This window comes from Vidua macroura, chromosome 4 (genome assembly GCF_024509145.1).
Source record: "Vidua macroura isolate BioBank_ID:100142 chromosome 4, ASM2450914v1, whole genome shotgun sequence".
Lineage (NCBI taxonomy): Eukaryota > Metazoa > Chordata > Aves > Passeriformes > Viduidae > Vidua > Vidua macroura.
The window spans coordinates 30,916,427-30,931,456 of record NC_071574.1 but is presented as its reverse complement, the minus strand read 5'-3'; the positions used below and the strand labels follow the sequence as shown (position 1 = coordinate 30,931,456).

The 15,030-nt window shown below is 37.5% G+C and overlaps 1 protein-coding gene across 7 annotated transcripts in view; it reads right to left on the bottom strand.

The window, feature by feature from the left end:
- Positions 1-15,030, bottom strand: part of TMEM131L (transmembrane 131 like) — a 79,470-nt gene that overhangs the window by 13,366 nt on the left and 51,074 nt on the right. For 4 of the 7 annotated variants that reach the window (XM_053975132.1, XM_053975133.1, XM_053975136.1 and 1 more), the window contains 12 exons: positions 14,628-14,798; positions 14,247-14,316; positions 12,181-12,298; positions 11,478-11,619; positions 10,389-10,498; positions 8,687-8,759; positions 6,517-6,659; positions 5,759-5,901; positions 5,250-5,436; positions 3,968-4,153; positions 2,951-3,100; positions 1,796-2,409 (listed from right to left, as the gene is read on the bottom strand). In XM_053975132.1, coding sequence (XP_053831107.1) covers positions 1,796-2,409; positions 2,951-3,100; positions 3,968-4,153; positions 5,250-5,436; positions 5,759-5,901; positions 6,517-6,659; positions 8,687-8,759; positions 10,389-10,498; positions 11,478-11,619; positions 12,181-12,298; positions 14,247-14,316; positions 14,628-14,798 — 2,107 coding nt within the window. The remainder of the gene's footprint in view (positions 1-1,795; positions 2,410-2,950; positions 3,101-3,967; positions 4,154-5,249; positions 5,437-5,758; positions 5,902-6,516; positions 6,660-8,686; positions 8,760-10,388; positions 10,499-11,477; positions 11,620-12,180; positions 12,299-14,246; positions 14,317-14,627; positions 14,799-15,030) is intronic. The other 3 variants (XM_053975134.1, XM_053975138.1, XM_053975135.1) reach the window with 2 other exon arrangements.

Here is a 15,030-nt window from a genome sequence, read left to right as displayed (position 1 = left end):
TTGGGGCTCAGCCATGGGTCTGTAAGGTAGAATTTGAAGCTAGAGAACACTGGGTTAAAAAAACAAAGAGAAAAAACACCTGCAAGCTGAGTGGGGAGAAAGGTGCTTGACACCTCTGAAGTGTCCTCTGCATTCACGATGAAGATGAAGGGAAGTCATCCTTTCTTTAGCATGGGTTCCACACTAAAAGTTCTGTTATTTGAGAGGCTTGTGAGGAAGAAGAATTATTTTGATCTAAGAGTCCAAAAGATGAAAGCTTCAAGAGGAAGCCTGCCTCAACAACTAGATGAGCTGCTCAGCTGAGTCACACTCCTCTGCCTGGGCCAGGACAGGACAGGACAGAATTAACTTTGCCTCTGATTGATTCCAGGTATCTCAGAGAACTGCACTACATCCACAGTGATCTGCTACTGAAGCTCTCAGCTGCTCTGTGTGAGAAATGTTATCACTTACTGAACTGAACTGGCCTTCTCAACTGGGAAAGGCACGCCCAAACATTTTTACATTTTCCTGCCAACCAACTACAACATCCCAGCTCTGAGTCAGACGCTGGCTCCCCGCTGGAGCAGGCAGCCATGAGGACTGCAAAAGGAGCACGTGTGAATCAAACACCAGGCAAGGGAGACTGCCAGAGCTCTAAAGAATATTCTGTTGCTCTCCAGCATACAAATATTTGAGTACCCGAGGTCCTGAACTCCCTGTTTGCACAAAACCAGGTCTGTAACTATAATCAAGATACAAACACAGCAACATGGTACATTTTAGACTTAACATATGCTACTAAATGTCTTGAAACACAGAAAAATGCCTGATAATAGACAAGGGAGATTACCTTTAGCACTTTACTACTGAATACACTGAATGATCTCCTAATTCAAAGCAAAGAATAAGCAACAGTACATTTTAGGTGAAAATACCTTGCCTTCACCAGAGACTGCACACGTGTACCTACTATAGCTCAAGATACCAACACAAGAAGCAACAAGCCTGTGGTTGCAACTATGCAAGACAGCAGGGCCTGAAATCCCTCTCTGATGGCTCACTCCCTAAATAAACTGCCACAGCTACAGCAATTTCACCGATTTTACAGTTTTCACCATTCAATTACTTTGCCAAATGCCTCAGTAAAGCCAAGCTTCCAGAGGATACATTCTCCTATCCCGCTTTTGATTTCTCCCAGGTGTTCTTCTGCTGTTCTTTAAAATTTTGAATTGTGAAGCTAAGAGGTAAGACTTCCCAGGCAGCTTAGCCCCACAATTTCAAAAAAAGAAAAACAAGATTAAAAATATAGCTATGCAATTACTGTGGAAAACACTGATTTACAGATTCCTACACAATAGAAGTTCACATTATCCTGATGTCAGGTTTTTCTTATTTTGGGTGGTTTTATCAGAGGAGTTCTGAATATCTGCTTCTGAATGTGCTTGCTTGGTGATTTAAGCATCATATTTTCAGTGGGCCTGAAAACAGCAAACTGGGATCCTTCTGAATATCTGACAAGGGCAATTTGTGTCTTATAAGCAGATCTATGACATCAATTATTTTAACAGTTAAAATGCTATGGCAACAAGCTTGAAATCTGTAAACCAAGCAAATTTATGATTTATGAAACAACTTTAAATGTAAGCTGCTTCCTTAGGAATGTAAACAGACAAATCACAGTGAACACATAAGAAACACCACATTCCCCTGTCCCACACAAAAGACAAAATCCTGATCCCAGTGAACTCATCAGAAGATTTCACGTAGTAGTAGTAGTAGTAATTTAGTCTGACAGAATTTAAGAAAAAATTACCACTAATTTTCTTAATTTCTTGCAGTTCCGGCTGTTGTTGAGGTGAATTTCTGGACAAGTGACTTTCAGGCAGCTTCTTGGACATCTTCACAGAACAGAACTCCTGTTCTTTGAGCTCAGCTAGATTTTCTGAAGTTTTAAGGTTAGTTTCCTTAGGAAACATACATGTTTGAAGATCTTCCTTCAGATCACACTCTGAAGAAGTATTTTTAATGAGAACTGTATTTTTCAGTGTACTTTCTTCTTTACCCAGAAAGTCTTCTGGAAGAGTTAAATTCTTGTTAACGTTTATGCCATTTGCATATTTCAGAGTTACCCAGTTCTCACTGACAACATCAGTGCAAATGTCCTCTTTTGGTGCTGAGATTTGGTTCTCTGCAATCTGACTCTGTTTCTCATCAGCAGCTGCAATGGCACTGCCAGCTGCTGTGTTTGGTTTCTGCTTACTGTAGTAAACTGAACATTTGTGTTTCTTCTGAGAGTGGCTGTAGGTTGCAGGACTTCTCTTTGCCGCACTCTGACTTCGGCTGGAAGAAGGGCCTACAGACAGGAAGCCCTTCCCTTTACCTTTATCTGAGGAACTATAGGAATCCATAAATGTCTTGCAGCTTCCCCTGGAGGAAAAAAAAAATTGGGGTTTGTTTTTCTTTACAAAGTCATCAGGAATTATTTTATGAGATATTGTTGTAAGAAAAGAAAGGGGGGCATATTCACAAGCCATGAAATTGCTTTAGGTCTTTACCATACTAGCTAAGCACATTCTGATTTCAGTGAGAGTTGACCAAGACTCTAAGCATTTGCTCAGACTTCCAACACACTTAACATGCTTCAGTGAATAAGTGCCTAACTGACCACTCAAGAGGATCAGATTGAGAACCATTAATGTGTTTTCCATTCTTTCCATGGCTGCCACACATGGTGTATCCTTTACTTTCATCACACAATTTTTACCTTATGTATTACTGGCAATATTCAAGATAATAAACCCCTGAGTTCCTCCATTTCTCCAGGGTTGAGGTGGAAGTTCTCTAAAAGAGGCTGCTTGGAACACTGTCTCCTTTAAACCAGCACACAGCAATATCAGTAAGAATCAGACAGAAAACACCACTCCACAATAAACAGGGTAGAAAAGAAGGAAAAAAAAAGTATTTTTACTTGTAGGAATCAGAGCTGATTACGTCAACAGAGTTGCTGTTCTGCTGTGGTGAAGGACTAGGATTTGGCCTCTGTCTTGATTTCATGAACTCTGCTAGAATATACTGGGCTTGCTGGAAGGCTATCAGAATCACTCCAAGCAGGGACAAACTGCCAAAGAAAACAATAGATACTGGAGGAACTTTCAGGAATATTCAGTGAAAGAGTTAAAAAGCTTCTAACAAGATACACTTCTCAATTTTTTTTTTCAGTAAATTCTAAGTAAAAAGACAGAAAATAAACTCAAAATACAGCCTTAAAACTCATAGTTGTAATAGTATTTTCTTTTCCTTTTTTTCCTTATAGGCCTTACTAGTTATTAGCTCAATAAAATAACTCAGTCACGAACTTGAAAAGAAAAAAATAGAACAAAGCAAAAGTTCATTCCAAAAGAGATAATCCTTGATGGTAATTTAGAAGTAACTGTGTTGTAGTCTTACATCATATCATAATATGTAAGACATCATATCATAATATGACCTATCAGCCTGCTGTTCATTTGATAACAATCATCATTGATACCATCTCTCTCTTTTCCTAGAGAAAATGCTGGCATAAAATGAGCTACAAATGCCATCATGCTTCTGAACTAAAAATGTAGATGCAAAATATCCTCTCTCCATGGTGTTTTAATTGCATCAAACATATATGGATAAAAAAAAAAAAATCTTTCTAATTCATCAAACCACCTTCTCAATCATTCAGTGTAAATTTTGTTAACAAGAAAACAGAATGAAAAATTCCTAGTTTTTCAGATCCCTGTAGTCTTCTCCTGTTGCATCTAGAACCAGGCAAAGTGGTCACCACTGTTACTTCATTTGTGTTCTCACTGTTTCCAGTGTCCAAACCGTGCTAACAGCAGCACAGTGAGCATGGAAATCTCAGTTCGGGATGCATCAGCACATGTGTGTTATCAACACGACATTCACACACACTGCATCTTGTAGGAACTCTGAGGTGCTGTGAGGAAAGCCTTACCTTACAAAGAGAACAGTGAGCCTCCAGAAAGACTCTTCCCAGCTGGGTCCTGGCACCACATCTGCACACAGCGGTAACAAATGGTGAGGGAGAGTCACGTTGAGCGTGAAGTGGAACTCCAAATCAGCAGCAGTCACCAGTGTGAGCTCACGAATTACCCAGGAAGATGTAAAGTCAGGAGTGAATCTGTCAGGAAAAACAGAGCTGGGGTTACTTTTCCATTGTTGGGCTGAACTTTACTTTCTGAAGTCACACTGATAACAAAAATACAAATAATATGATGACAATAACAACAATAATAATAACAATAAATAAGAAAACTAATTTAATAATATTTACCAATAACTTAATAGTATTCTTAAAATTACTAAAATATTGCCTCATTGAATTTTAACTCAAAATATGAATTATTAATTTATTCATCTAATAACAGTTTAGTTGTATGAAATATGATTTAATAATATTTTTTAAAGCACAGTTAAATGAAGTGTACACTATCTGCTTAAACTGTGCAAGTGGCATTAGGTCATCTTGAATTGGCAAAATATGTGGGTTTATTGTGACTCTTCACAATACTCTTATTACTGTGACATTTTTTCCTTTTATCAAGGAAATGCACATAAACAATTCAGATTAATCAACAAAAGCACAGCTGTCTAGCATACAGCCAGCATGATTTCAGAAAGGGCCACGTACTAGGGTACAAAGCTGGAAAGACACAGAAAGCAGAAGAAACACCAGATTTGTCTCTTCTTCCACTTCCCTGACCCATCTCAGTATTCTACTTGATTGCTAGAAGGTATATCTTGCCTTTCCAATCAGTAGAGGTGAGACTTGTTGCATGGGAAACCACAATTACTTTAATACAGTAACACTAACTTACTTTTGCTTAAGCCACTGTATCTTTCACTCAAGGATAGTTTAAAAAGAATCAGTTTTAGACTATGTGCAATGTTGGGAAAACATGACTAGATTGTGGTCAGGCTACTTGGAACAAGCTTAGAGAATAACAAGTAAATAAAAAATTGTGGCAACTCTTTTGTTTGAATTTATTACTTCATAATGCACTGATAAAAGCATGTATGCTGCTTCTTAAAAATAATGGGTCATATAAAGAACCAGTGTTATATAATCCATTTGTTAGTGTTATCCTGAGGGAAATTCTTACTAAATTTCTATTCACAATTTTGTGTGTGGTATGTTATTGGAGTGTCTGTTTCTGAAATTAATTATTTCAAATTTCCACTACAGTTATTTTGTCAACAAATTTGTCAGTGCTTACACAATGCTGATTTCTCGTGATGAGTTTTGAGCTAGGAAAAATTCCCGACAGTCTAACACTTCAAATCCATATCCTTGGCAACTGTAACCATTGATTTTCATTGATGAAATTGTTATAGGAAGAGGCCCAATATTCTCTACTTTAAAGTTCTTCGTAATGGATAGAATTTGCTTGCTGTCTTTCAGTTCTTAAAGGAAAAAAAAGAGAGCAATTATTTTACAGTGCATAAAATTATTTTCTTACATTCATAAATAAATTGCTATTTTTACAATTGAACAAAAAAACCCCATAAGTGACCAAGATCTAATACAGACTATTCTGCAGAAGTGTATTTCTAAAACTTTTAACTATTTTCAGTCAGAGTTTCGACAAAACAGAATCTACGCTTCTCACGGCCAAGCTCTTCAGCTTTTACCATTCTGTTTATGTAACATTAATGTTTTCTATCAGTACCAGTGCAGAGCAAAGCAGCCAGCTGCTCAACCAGAGACCTGTGTCTCCTTACTCACGTCGTCTGCAGTCCATTAGTGTAGCTTCTGGCACCTTAAATCGAAGGGATCCTCCTGCACCAGGGAGTCTTCCCCCTACTTTAAGCAATTCTTTGGCTCCAAAGCCTTCTACATTGACCACATCCAGAACAGTTAAGTTGTTCCTGCCATAAAATAAACATCAAGCAATCAGCCACTAAAGCACAAATTAAGTTTACAACATCATGGCTTTGCTCTCTAGTTGCCAAACCAACAGTGTTTCAGTAACAGAATCAGTGGCAAAACCTAGACAGGTTTCCCCTAAACAGAGACAGGATCAGTCCAGAACCAGCCACTAGTGAATTTCACATAATGAAGGAGGCAAGTTTAGCAACCAGTGCCAATAGATAACAACTGTGCCACCTAGTAAATATGGTTGCTTCTTCAGTAAACTCTCTTTTCCTACAAAGGTAACCAAAGTTTGGCTGCATAAAAGACTCACTGGATCCATAACTCCTATAATTATTAAGTAAGGTTGAAAACAGCAAAGCCACACAATGTGTTTCTCTCTTAAATCAAAACTGCCTCAGTAAAGTCACATGCATTTTATAACCCTCTGACCACAAATCAAGAAAATTAACGACTAAGACAAAAGGCACAAGCACACTTTAAGCAATTTTTATTAAACCAGAGGTATTCTGACTTTCAAATTTTGACCATTTGTCTACATGCCAGGACTTTGCAAATTCATTTTTACATCGAGTTGCTTGATTCTCATTTACAACTAAAATTTGGCTTACCTGATTAAAATAAGGGAAGTTACTCTTTTGTAGTCAAGAGGTGTAAAAATTACACCAACTTTTCTGGTTTCCAGTGGCTGTAAACTTAAACAAAGCATCTCAGAACTGCATTTCTTGCTGATGAGGTCCTCTTGATGTGCATTCTGTTAAACAAAAAATGCACTTCTTACTCACAGAAAACGTGTGTTTAAAGATGTCAATAAAGAAAGCACTATAACACCACATAGAATATTTTTGGCAAGGTGCAGAAACTGATAACTAATTTGTTATACCAAAGTCTTTCCTTTTGACAACATAAAACATCAGATAAGATTGCTTATTTGAGAAAAAGCTCGTATTACTGCACTTACTATGAGGAATGTATTACTTCATTATTTAAATCAGCTTTTATTTGCTCAGATGGAAAAGAGATTATAGTGTCTTTCATATTCAAGAAATCCTGAAACACTTCACAACACAAGAACTGACAGTGTACTGATTGCACAGGGAAATGTGGCAACCATTATACCCTCAGTGCATGACTTACAACTTGATAGAAGTGAGAAAGGAACTGCTGGTAAATATGCTGATCATTTGAGTCACTGGAAAGAAGCCAAAGAGAATTCTCTGCTATATTAATTGAAAGCCAGAACTACCAGTACTTAGTCTGGAAATAATGTAAATTTTTTTTAATACTGTTGTCTATTCTTTCTGCCTTTGAAAAATGCAAATAGCCCGATAACTTACTCTTCCAGAACTGGGGCGTCCCCTCTTAGAAGGGGGTGATCAGATACCTATAGCAGTCAAAAAAACCATAAAGATTCCAAAATGGGCTCTCACTTGGCTGTTTCTCAGTTTATGGGTGTTGTACCAACAGCTTTCCTCATCTTTTTCAGTTCAAAATGTTTTTATTCTTATTCTGTTTTATGAAAAATAACACACAAAAACTACCAGAACCTGCATTTAATAATCATTATTTATTAAAAGCAAGCCTTGTATGGCAATTGCAAACTTCCCCATGTCATTCCCTACGAAGACAAGCCTAACAATTCACTGTACATAAACTGACTTGGGAAATGATGCCAAACACAAAAATTTAAATATTAACAACTATTGATTTGGTTAACAAGGCAAAATCTGTCTCATATGTGCTGAAAATCTATCTAACCATGCATGTTCCACATAACTCTTCAAATCTAATGAAAAACATGTATTGCACACAATGATGTGAAGATCTCCAGCTATTTTTCCATTTGGCCAAGAGTATGGTGTGTGGGACTGTGGAAGCTCACTCCTACCCCTACACTACCTTCCCTTTTTCAGAGTGTGCCTACAGGCTAGGATTTATGAACTGCTGTCTCCTGTCTTTTACAACAACTCTTACAACTGTTGCCAGAAAGGAAAGGTCAGCTTTGATTAGCTTAGCAAACATACTCTCTTCTTTTTACAAGGTACAAATATTTCATTAAGATCTTAAAGCGTAAGTGCAGAAACATGTATCTACACAGGACATTAAAGGTGAAGCTGCAGCATGCCCAAACAGCGAGGAAAATACATTAATTCTGGGCTTTTGTACAAACCAGAAGTCCTAAGAAATTCTGTAGGTATTCTGGATAGTACTCTGGTCACCAGAATTGCCAGCATCCCTGATACAGCATTTTCTCTGTCATCCATGACACAATACCTCAAGGTTTAAGCACAAGCTCAGCACTGGTGTGCCACAGTCAAGTGTTACCACACTCATGCAAAAATTAGGCAATGGGAACCAGAAAGAACCATGACATTCCAAACCTGAATCCAGAAGTTGCAATGGCATGAAGCTGAGATGTAGAAATCCTGGCTCCTCCTCCCCTGAACTACCTGACACTGCTTCCCTCTACTGAGAGGACAACCAGCCAGCTCCTGACATTGCCAGCTGCACAGCATGACACTTCATGGCCAGCCTGGAGCCAAGGGTGAAGTCCCAACAACACATCCACAAACATGCAGGCATGCACACACTTCCTCCCTGTACTCAAAACTGACTCAAATGCTGAAGATAACTAACTGCAAAGATACAAACCTGATGAAGAATCAAGAAAAAACTGTGAAACTGCTTTAAATTGCACTTGGGAAGAACCCAGACGTAGCATAGCTAGAAAAATCCTTCTCTAGTGTGTCAGACCACTTCTACCAAAATTAGCCATCTTACCCTGTGAGAACATTCATCCATTAGCCTGAATTCGGTGGTTGTGAAATTAATAGCTTGCACATTTATGCCGAACCTAAATAAACCGAAACAAAAAGTTAAGCACTTGAACCCCGGCCTGTCAGAACTGCATTGACTTATTTTTACATACTGGCATCTATTCTTAAATAGAAACTACTTTTACAATTGCATATTGGCAGTGTGAAATATGGTGGAAATGTGGGTCTGCATTTCAACAGAATACACTGCAAATCAGTTCTATGTGGATTCCACACATTTGGAAAACAGACAAATGGCTGGGCATTTTAGGTCTGTCAGTGTAGAATATTGTAAAAGATAACAGTCAAGAAATAGAATTCCTAAGCCACACAAACACAAATTCCCCAAAGCTCTTTCTGCTCACATAACTGTTAAGAAATAATCATTATTAAATCTCATATAATTTATTCACATATCTCTCTTTCTGCTCATGATTTGTTTGGGATAAATTCCTATTTTCCATCACATAATTTGCAAATCAAATTCACTTAAAGCAATTGATTTGTTTGTCCAAATGCAAATTATAAGCATTTGACATTAGGTATTAAAAAGTGACATAAGTAAACCAACACGTAAAATGTAGATTATGGATGAATGGACCTCCAGCCACTGAACTGAAAACTCATTTGTCATAACTGTCTATGACATTAGCTTAAAAAGAACCAGTTAATGGATGTGATTTCTGGTGAACTTAGAAGATCTGCAGAAACAAAAGTGTGCAAATACAGAGAAAATGTAATTGCAAACCACTAGAAAGAGTCTGTGTGGAAATCATATTTAGTATGCAAACAGATGTAGTTATTAATGTGCATATATATACACAGACATATATATGCACAGGCATGGACCTATGTAAAGAAATGAAGTTAAGGAAGCAATTACACAGGGATTGGGACCCCAAATAAGCAAGTTGTACCTAAGCACAGGAGTAATCCCACTGTCTCTAACCACACACTCCTACCAACTATAACGTTTTTTTCAAAGATAAGTGTGACAGGGCTTATTCTGGTGGACTTCAGCTCACTCACCGGGTCCCTTTATTGTTCATCTAACTCTCCTCTAGATTTCTTATTAGATCATCTCAAATCTAAAACAAAGTCTAATGCAGAAACATTTACTTAGCTGACTCTAAACATTTATGTTGAGGTCCCTCCCTCTGGACCTGCATTTTTCTTCCCAGTTCCTGTTTCCTCTTTGACCAGAGTTATTACCTAAGAAAAGGCTAAGAAGAAAACTCTACCTGGTGGAAAACTCTTCCTGGTTCAGATGCCTTCTTTTCACTGATCTGTCTACAGACCCTACAGATACCAACTAGCACTGTGAGGGGATGCACAAGCCCAACTCTGTAAGCTGTTCACCTCACCTAGGCAGCTTGCACTAAGGCTCAGACACTAGAAGATGACCAACTATAATATATATCTGGCAGACACAAACTTGCTTAAAACACGTTCAAGTTGTGTTTTATCAGTGATGAGGTACATTACAAAGGCATGCACCATACAGGGAGCTGCCTCGAACATGGCTCTATCTTCCAAAATGGGTCAGAACGTAATCCCCACCTAAGTTACACTTTGAAAAACTAAATAAAACCCAATAAGTTACAATCATAAGGCATAGCAAATAAGTTATTTTAAAAGGGAAAACAGTATCCTGAGATAGTTATTACCATTTGTTCAGCAGACTCAGTGAAGCTTGGGGATCAGGGTAGTAAGAAAGAGGCAGAAGCTGCAACGTAACTGGGAAGGATGAAGGGTTTCTTAGTACGAAATATTTTACCTAAATAGTTTGGAGGGGAAAAGAAAGAGTTAAAAACTACACATTTGAGAACTGGTTGGTAAAATAATTCAGCACTGGCAATACAATCTGCATTTTCAAGGGATTTCAATCTGGCATCTGTGTCAATGCAGTATAATCATACACGCACATGACACCACAATGTCGTAATTTGCAAAATCAGCTAAGAGTGCATTTTGAACCATGTGTATGAAAATACAGACCACCCCCACTGCCCCAACAACCCTTTCATTTGGATTTTGATTTATGCAGACAGATGTGAACAAAGCTCTTGCACAGAAGAAAGTGAAGTTAGTGAGGTGCCACCCCTTCTTAGAGAAGTCTGAATGCAAGCAGGTTATAAAAAATTCTGTAATGACTAACAATTAAATTGGACAAATGGAATATTAAGGTAATTCACAATATGTGCATATGAAAACTATTTCCATATGACTGGTTCTGGCTTAGGCTAGGTTAGTCGAGACCTAAATCTAACAAACAAGAAAGAAATAACTGTCAGTGTGGCTGCAAGATACATTGCTCCGCAAGTGTTGTATCTCTCATAAATGTTTTACACACTTCTGTTAGACAAGACAGTGGCATGAGGAAGGCTATCCTGTACAGCCTTACATGCATCACTAATGACAACACATCCTATCCCTAGTCCCATGTTCAATTATTTTACCACAAACATGTATCTTACACAATGACCGCCAGGAAAGTTTAACAGCTACAAAAAATTGACAGTTAAAATTGACACTGCTTTACTCCTCTCCTTGTACTAAAGTATTACAACTAGCAAGCTAGAAAACTTATCAAAGAGCCAAAGGGATACAAATGCAGTGTCTTAACTGAGATCAAAACACCAGTTCATAAGCAGTAGGAAAATACTAAGCAGCACCAAATAATAACCACAGACTTTGTTGTTTAAACAGTATAACAGACATCAACTCAGAAAAAACATAGTAACAACCATCCTCACCATACTACTTTTAACAGCTGTGGCATTAAAGTTGAGTGTAAGGCCAGGCTCTGTAGTCAGCCGTGGCAAGAAAAAGGCAAAGGGTTCCTCTTCAGAGTTCTTCTGCTGAGTAAAGTGAGCTGATCCCAAAATACTTCTCCTGCTTTATTGACAAAAGCAGAAAACTTAGTTAGTTGCTTTTTTTCTTCTTTCAAACAAAGAACTACAACAAAAGATGATTTGCCAGGACCTGTAATTGCATCAACTTATCTTTTTTTGAAAATGGTCTCTACAAAATAAAGTCCATAAAGCTGTAGCGTAACAGCTACCTTCTGCTTATGTAGGCCAGAGACTAAAAACCTTGAAATCCATTCAAAGACCCTGAGAAGACTAGAAGGTTGCTATGCAACCTGATGATGGACTCATGCAACTCCATAAATGAGCTGGTAAAACATGCTTGGACTACTTTCATGTCAGATAGCCCTGGTTAGATAACTATAGTCACAATATTATTTACATTCTAGGCTGAAAAGCTTACTTGTGGCTGGCAGTGCCTTGAAATGAAAGCTGGGGGTGTCTGAAACTCCATGAGCTTCAAGAGAACTAACTTAAGTACAGAAAATGGTCCAGAATGTTTTGTCCTCATTAAGGATACTTCAGAACAGAAATATCCTTTCTTACAACACTGTATTGACTTAAGAACCTCAACAGATTCTGTACAGACCTGCACGCTTCCCCACGTCTTATTTTTTGCCATCTTTCATAAAGGTCACTTGCAAGCTCGGAATCCACGTCCCAGACAGAACGGTCCAGAGAGAGACTCTTCTGCCAAAGCAGATTTGCTAAAAGGATAATAGATTTTTCAGATTTTACAGAGATAATTATTTGCTCCTTCCATCAATCTACTTCTGAACACAAGTAATCAGTATCTGCAAAGCGTCCAGACCCAAAACAAAAAAGGCAACCCACTTTTCCCCTTCAAAGTGAGAATATGCAAGGGTATATATATTATTTTCCATATCAGATCTGTTTAAAGAAATACATCTGCAAAACTAAAGTAACTGTACAAGCAAACAGGAGAATGGGTATTGCACTGGCTATGTATGCTTTAGTAAGCCCTTTTTACTGCTGCTATTCCTCATAGATGCCACTGAAGAGTAACCATGTTATCAGTGGTCTACACAGGACTCTTCACTGATGGCAGTAAAGTACCAAGATAATATGCTACATAGTGGTACAAAAATATCGTAGCATGGCACAGCAGGGAACAGAACAATTCCCACAGTTGGGCAAAACCAGTCTTTTCATTTTAGCTTCTTTTCTAGATGCTGATAATTTTCTCAAATTCTTCTTAAGATGAATTTCAAAGCTTTACATCAGTCTAAAGATTTTTGCATTTTAGAAAGTTACACTCATATTGCTTCAAGCATTTTCACACAGCAGAAAGTAGTTTGAAAAGTAAGCTTCTTTAGAAAGAAAACAAAAAATACTTATTTTGAAAGTGCATGTACTTTATTTTACAATCCTTAATGTTTAAAGTAATTAATTGAGATTGGTGATTACTTGAATAATCCCACTACAATTTCTTTAGGTCAGTATTTTCAGGCATTACACATTTCTGTTTAACAAATACTAGTATCTTAAAGCAGAAGGCAGAACACCTGTAAGTACAGATCTCATTTTGTGCATTATTAGGATGAAAATAAAGTAAGCAACAAGGATTTGGTTGTATCAGCCATATTCCTTCTTTGAGATTTAAAACAAAAAAAAAAACAGAAAAGCAAACATTTGCTTCTAAGATACAGACCTTAACATGCAAGTGTCTCAGTAAGTGTTCCAAGTGATATGTTTCTCTATGTCACCTCAATTCTCCTTTTCACATCTGACTGACTACTACTGCCTTCCTCATATCCTCACACAAAGATACATTTTAGAAAACGGTCATCTTGAAAACATTTCCAGGAGAGTGCTCAAACATTTAAAGCCTATGATACCAGCTGCCTTCTGAAAATCCTTACTGCACAGAGAATAAAAAACACTATTCTGAATCAGCTTTTAACAGGTTCAACATTCTTTAGGCAGTATCATGCCATGTTATACCTATTGCTGTATTTTGGTAAATGCCAGCCAGGTACTTAAAACAGCTCCCAGCATTACAATCTATCTGGAGATAGATTCTTCAGTTCCAGATAAAATGAGACCCCTTCTTTCTGTTTGATATGATACAGTGTTAAGGATGCTGTTTTATAAGCCCGATAAACCATATTTGCTGAAATCTATGGAATTATTGCTGTGGGAAAGAGATAAAGAGAAAGCCTTCAAGTTTAACTCTAGATACAGGCAGATATTGGTCAATGTTTTTGTTTTTCATAAAAGAATTCCCAGGACCTGGACCCAGGCTATATACATTTTCTAATAACTTTGAGTTAGTGGACAGTTTTACCATTCTACCTCAACATCTCTCAAGAAAACATGTATGAAGAAAGAAAAGGGCAATACATCACCAATGAGAATTCATAGGAGAGTCTTAAATACTAAAATTTAAAATATTCAAGACAGAACAATAGCTTAGTACGTGCTATGGAACCAGATGTCTGAAATACTGCACCATATACTCAGTACTCTCAGCCATTTATATACTCCCAGAAAAGTGGATGTTTTTAAACAAATGTAAAACTAAGTACTTGCATTAACAATTTCAATATTCTCATTACAAGTCCTGCTATATAAAATGAATTTTCTACAATAAAACTACTGTCAGATAACAGAAAAAGCCTTAGACAAGCCTACCTGAATCAGACTTTCCCAAGTAGCACTGAATATCACAGTGGGCAATTGCTTCAAAATTAAGATCTCCCTGCTGAAAAAACAAAACAAGAATATGAAAAAACAAGAGAACAAATTTCAGTTTCTCAGTGCATAATTTGATAGAGTCAAATAAGAGAATTAAGGCCTTGAATTAAGAGAATTAAGTGCCAAGAGAACTATAATTCCATCGCTGTTCAACTTTGGGGACTTAACCTCTCAATCTTCAGAATGGTCTAACAAAGTGGTCTGGTACTGAGCTTTTCTTTCAGGACTAAGAAAAGGTTTCTGGCCTGAGAGAGACACTGCTGTCGTTGGGTTTGCAGTACCTAACAATAATTCAACACACACAACCAAACACAATACCTTGGACACAGTCGAATATATCTGCAGAGGTATTTCAAACATCACTCCCACATTTGTGGACAAACAAATACTAGAGAGCACATTCGTTACAGTGTCTTTCACACTGAGCTTCAAAGAAAAAACATTCCAGCAGCCTGGAGGTAGAGTCAGAGGTTCAGCAAAGTTCAGAATCTGAAAAGAATCAAACGACAGCTGAATTAAAATTGGTGCAGCACTTTCTGATGCAGATGGTACCTTGAAAAATGCAAACTTTCACTGTGTTTTTGCTGCTACTACATGGTCATAGGTGCTCATACCTGATCCATATAGTGCACTTATGCAAATCTCAATATCAAAACATAAGAAGAGACATTTAGATGCCTACATCATGTGCTTATTCATAAACCAGATTTGCCTGATTTGA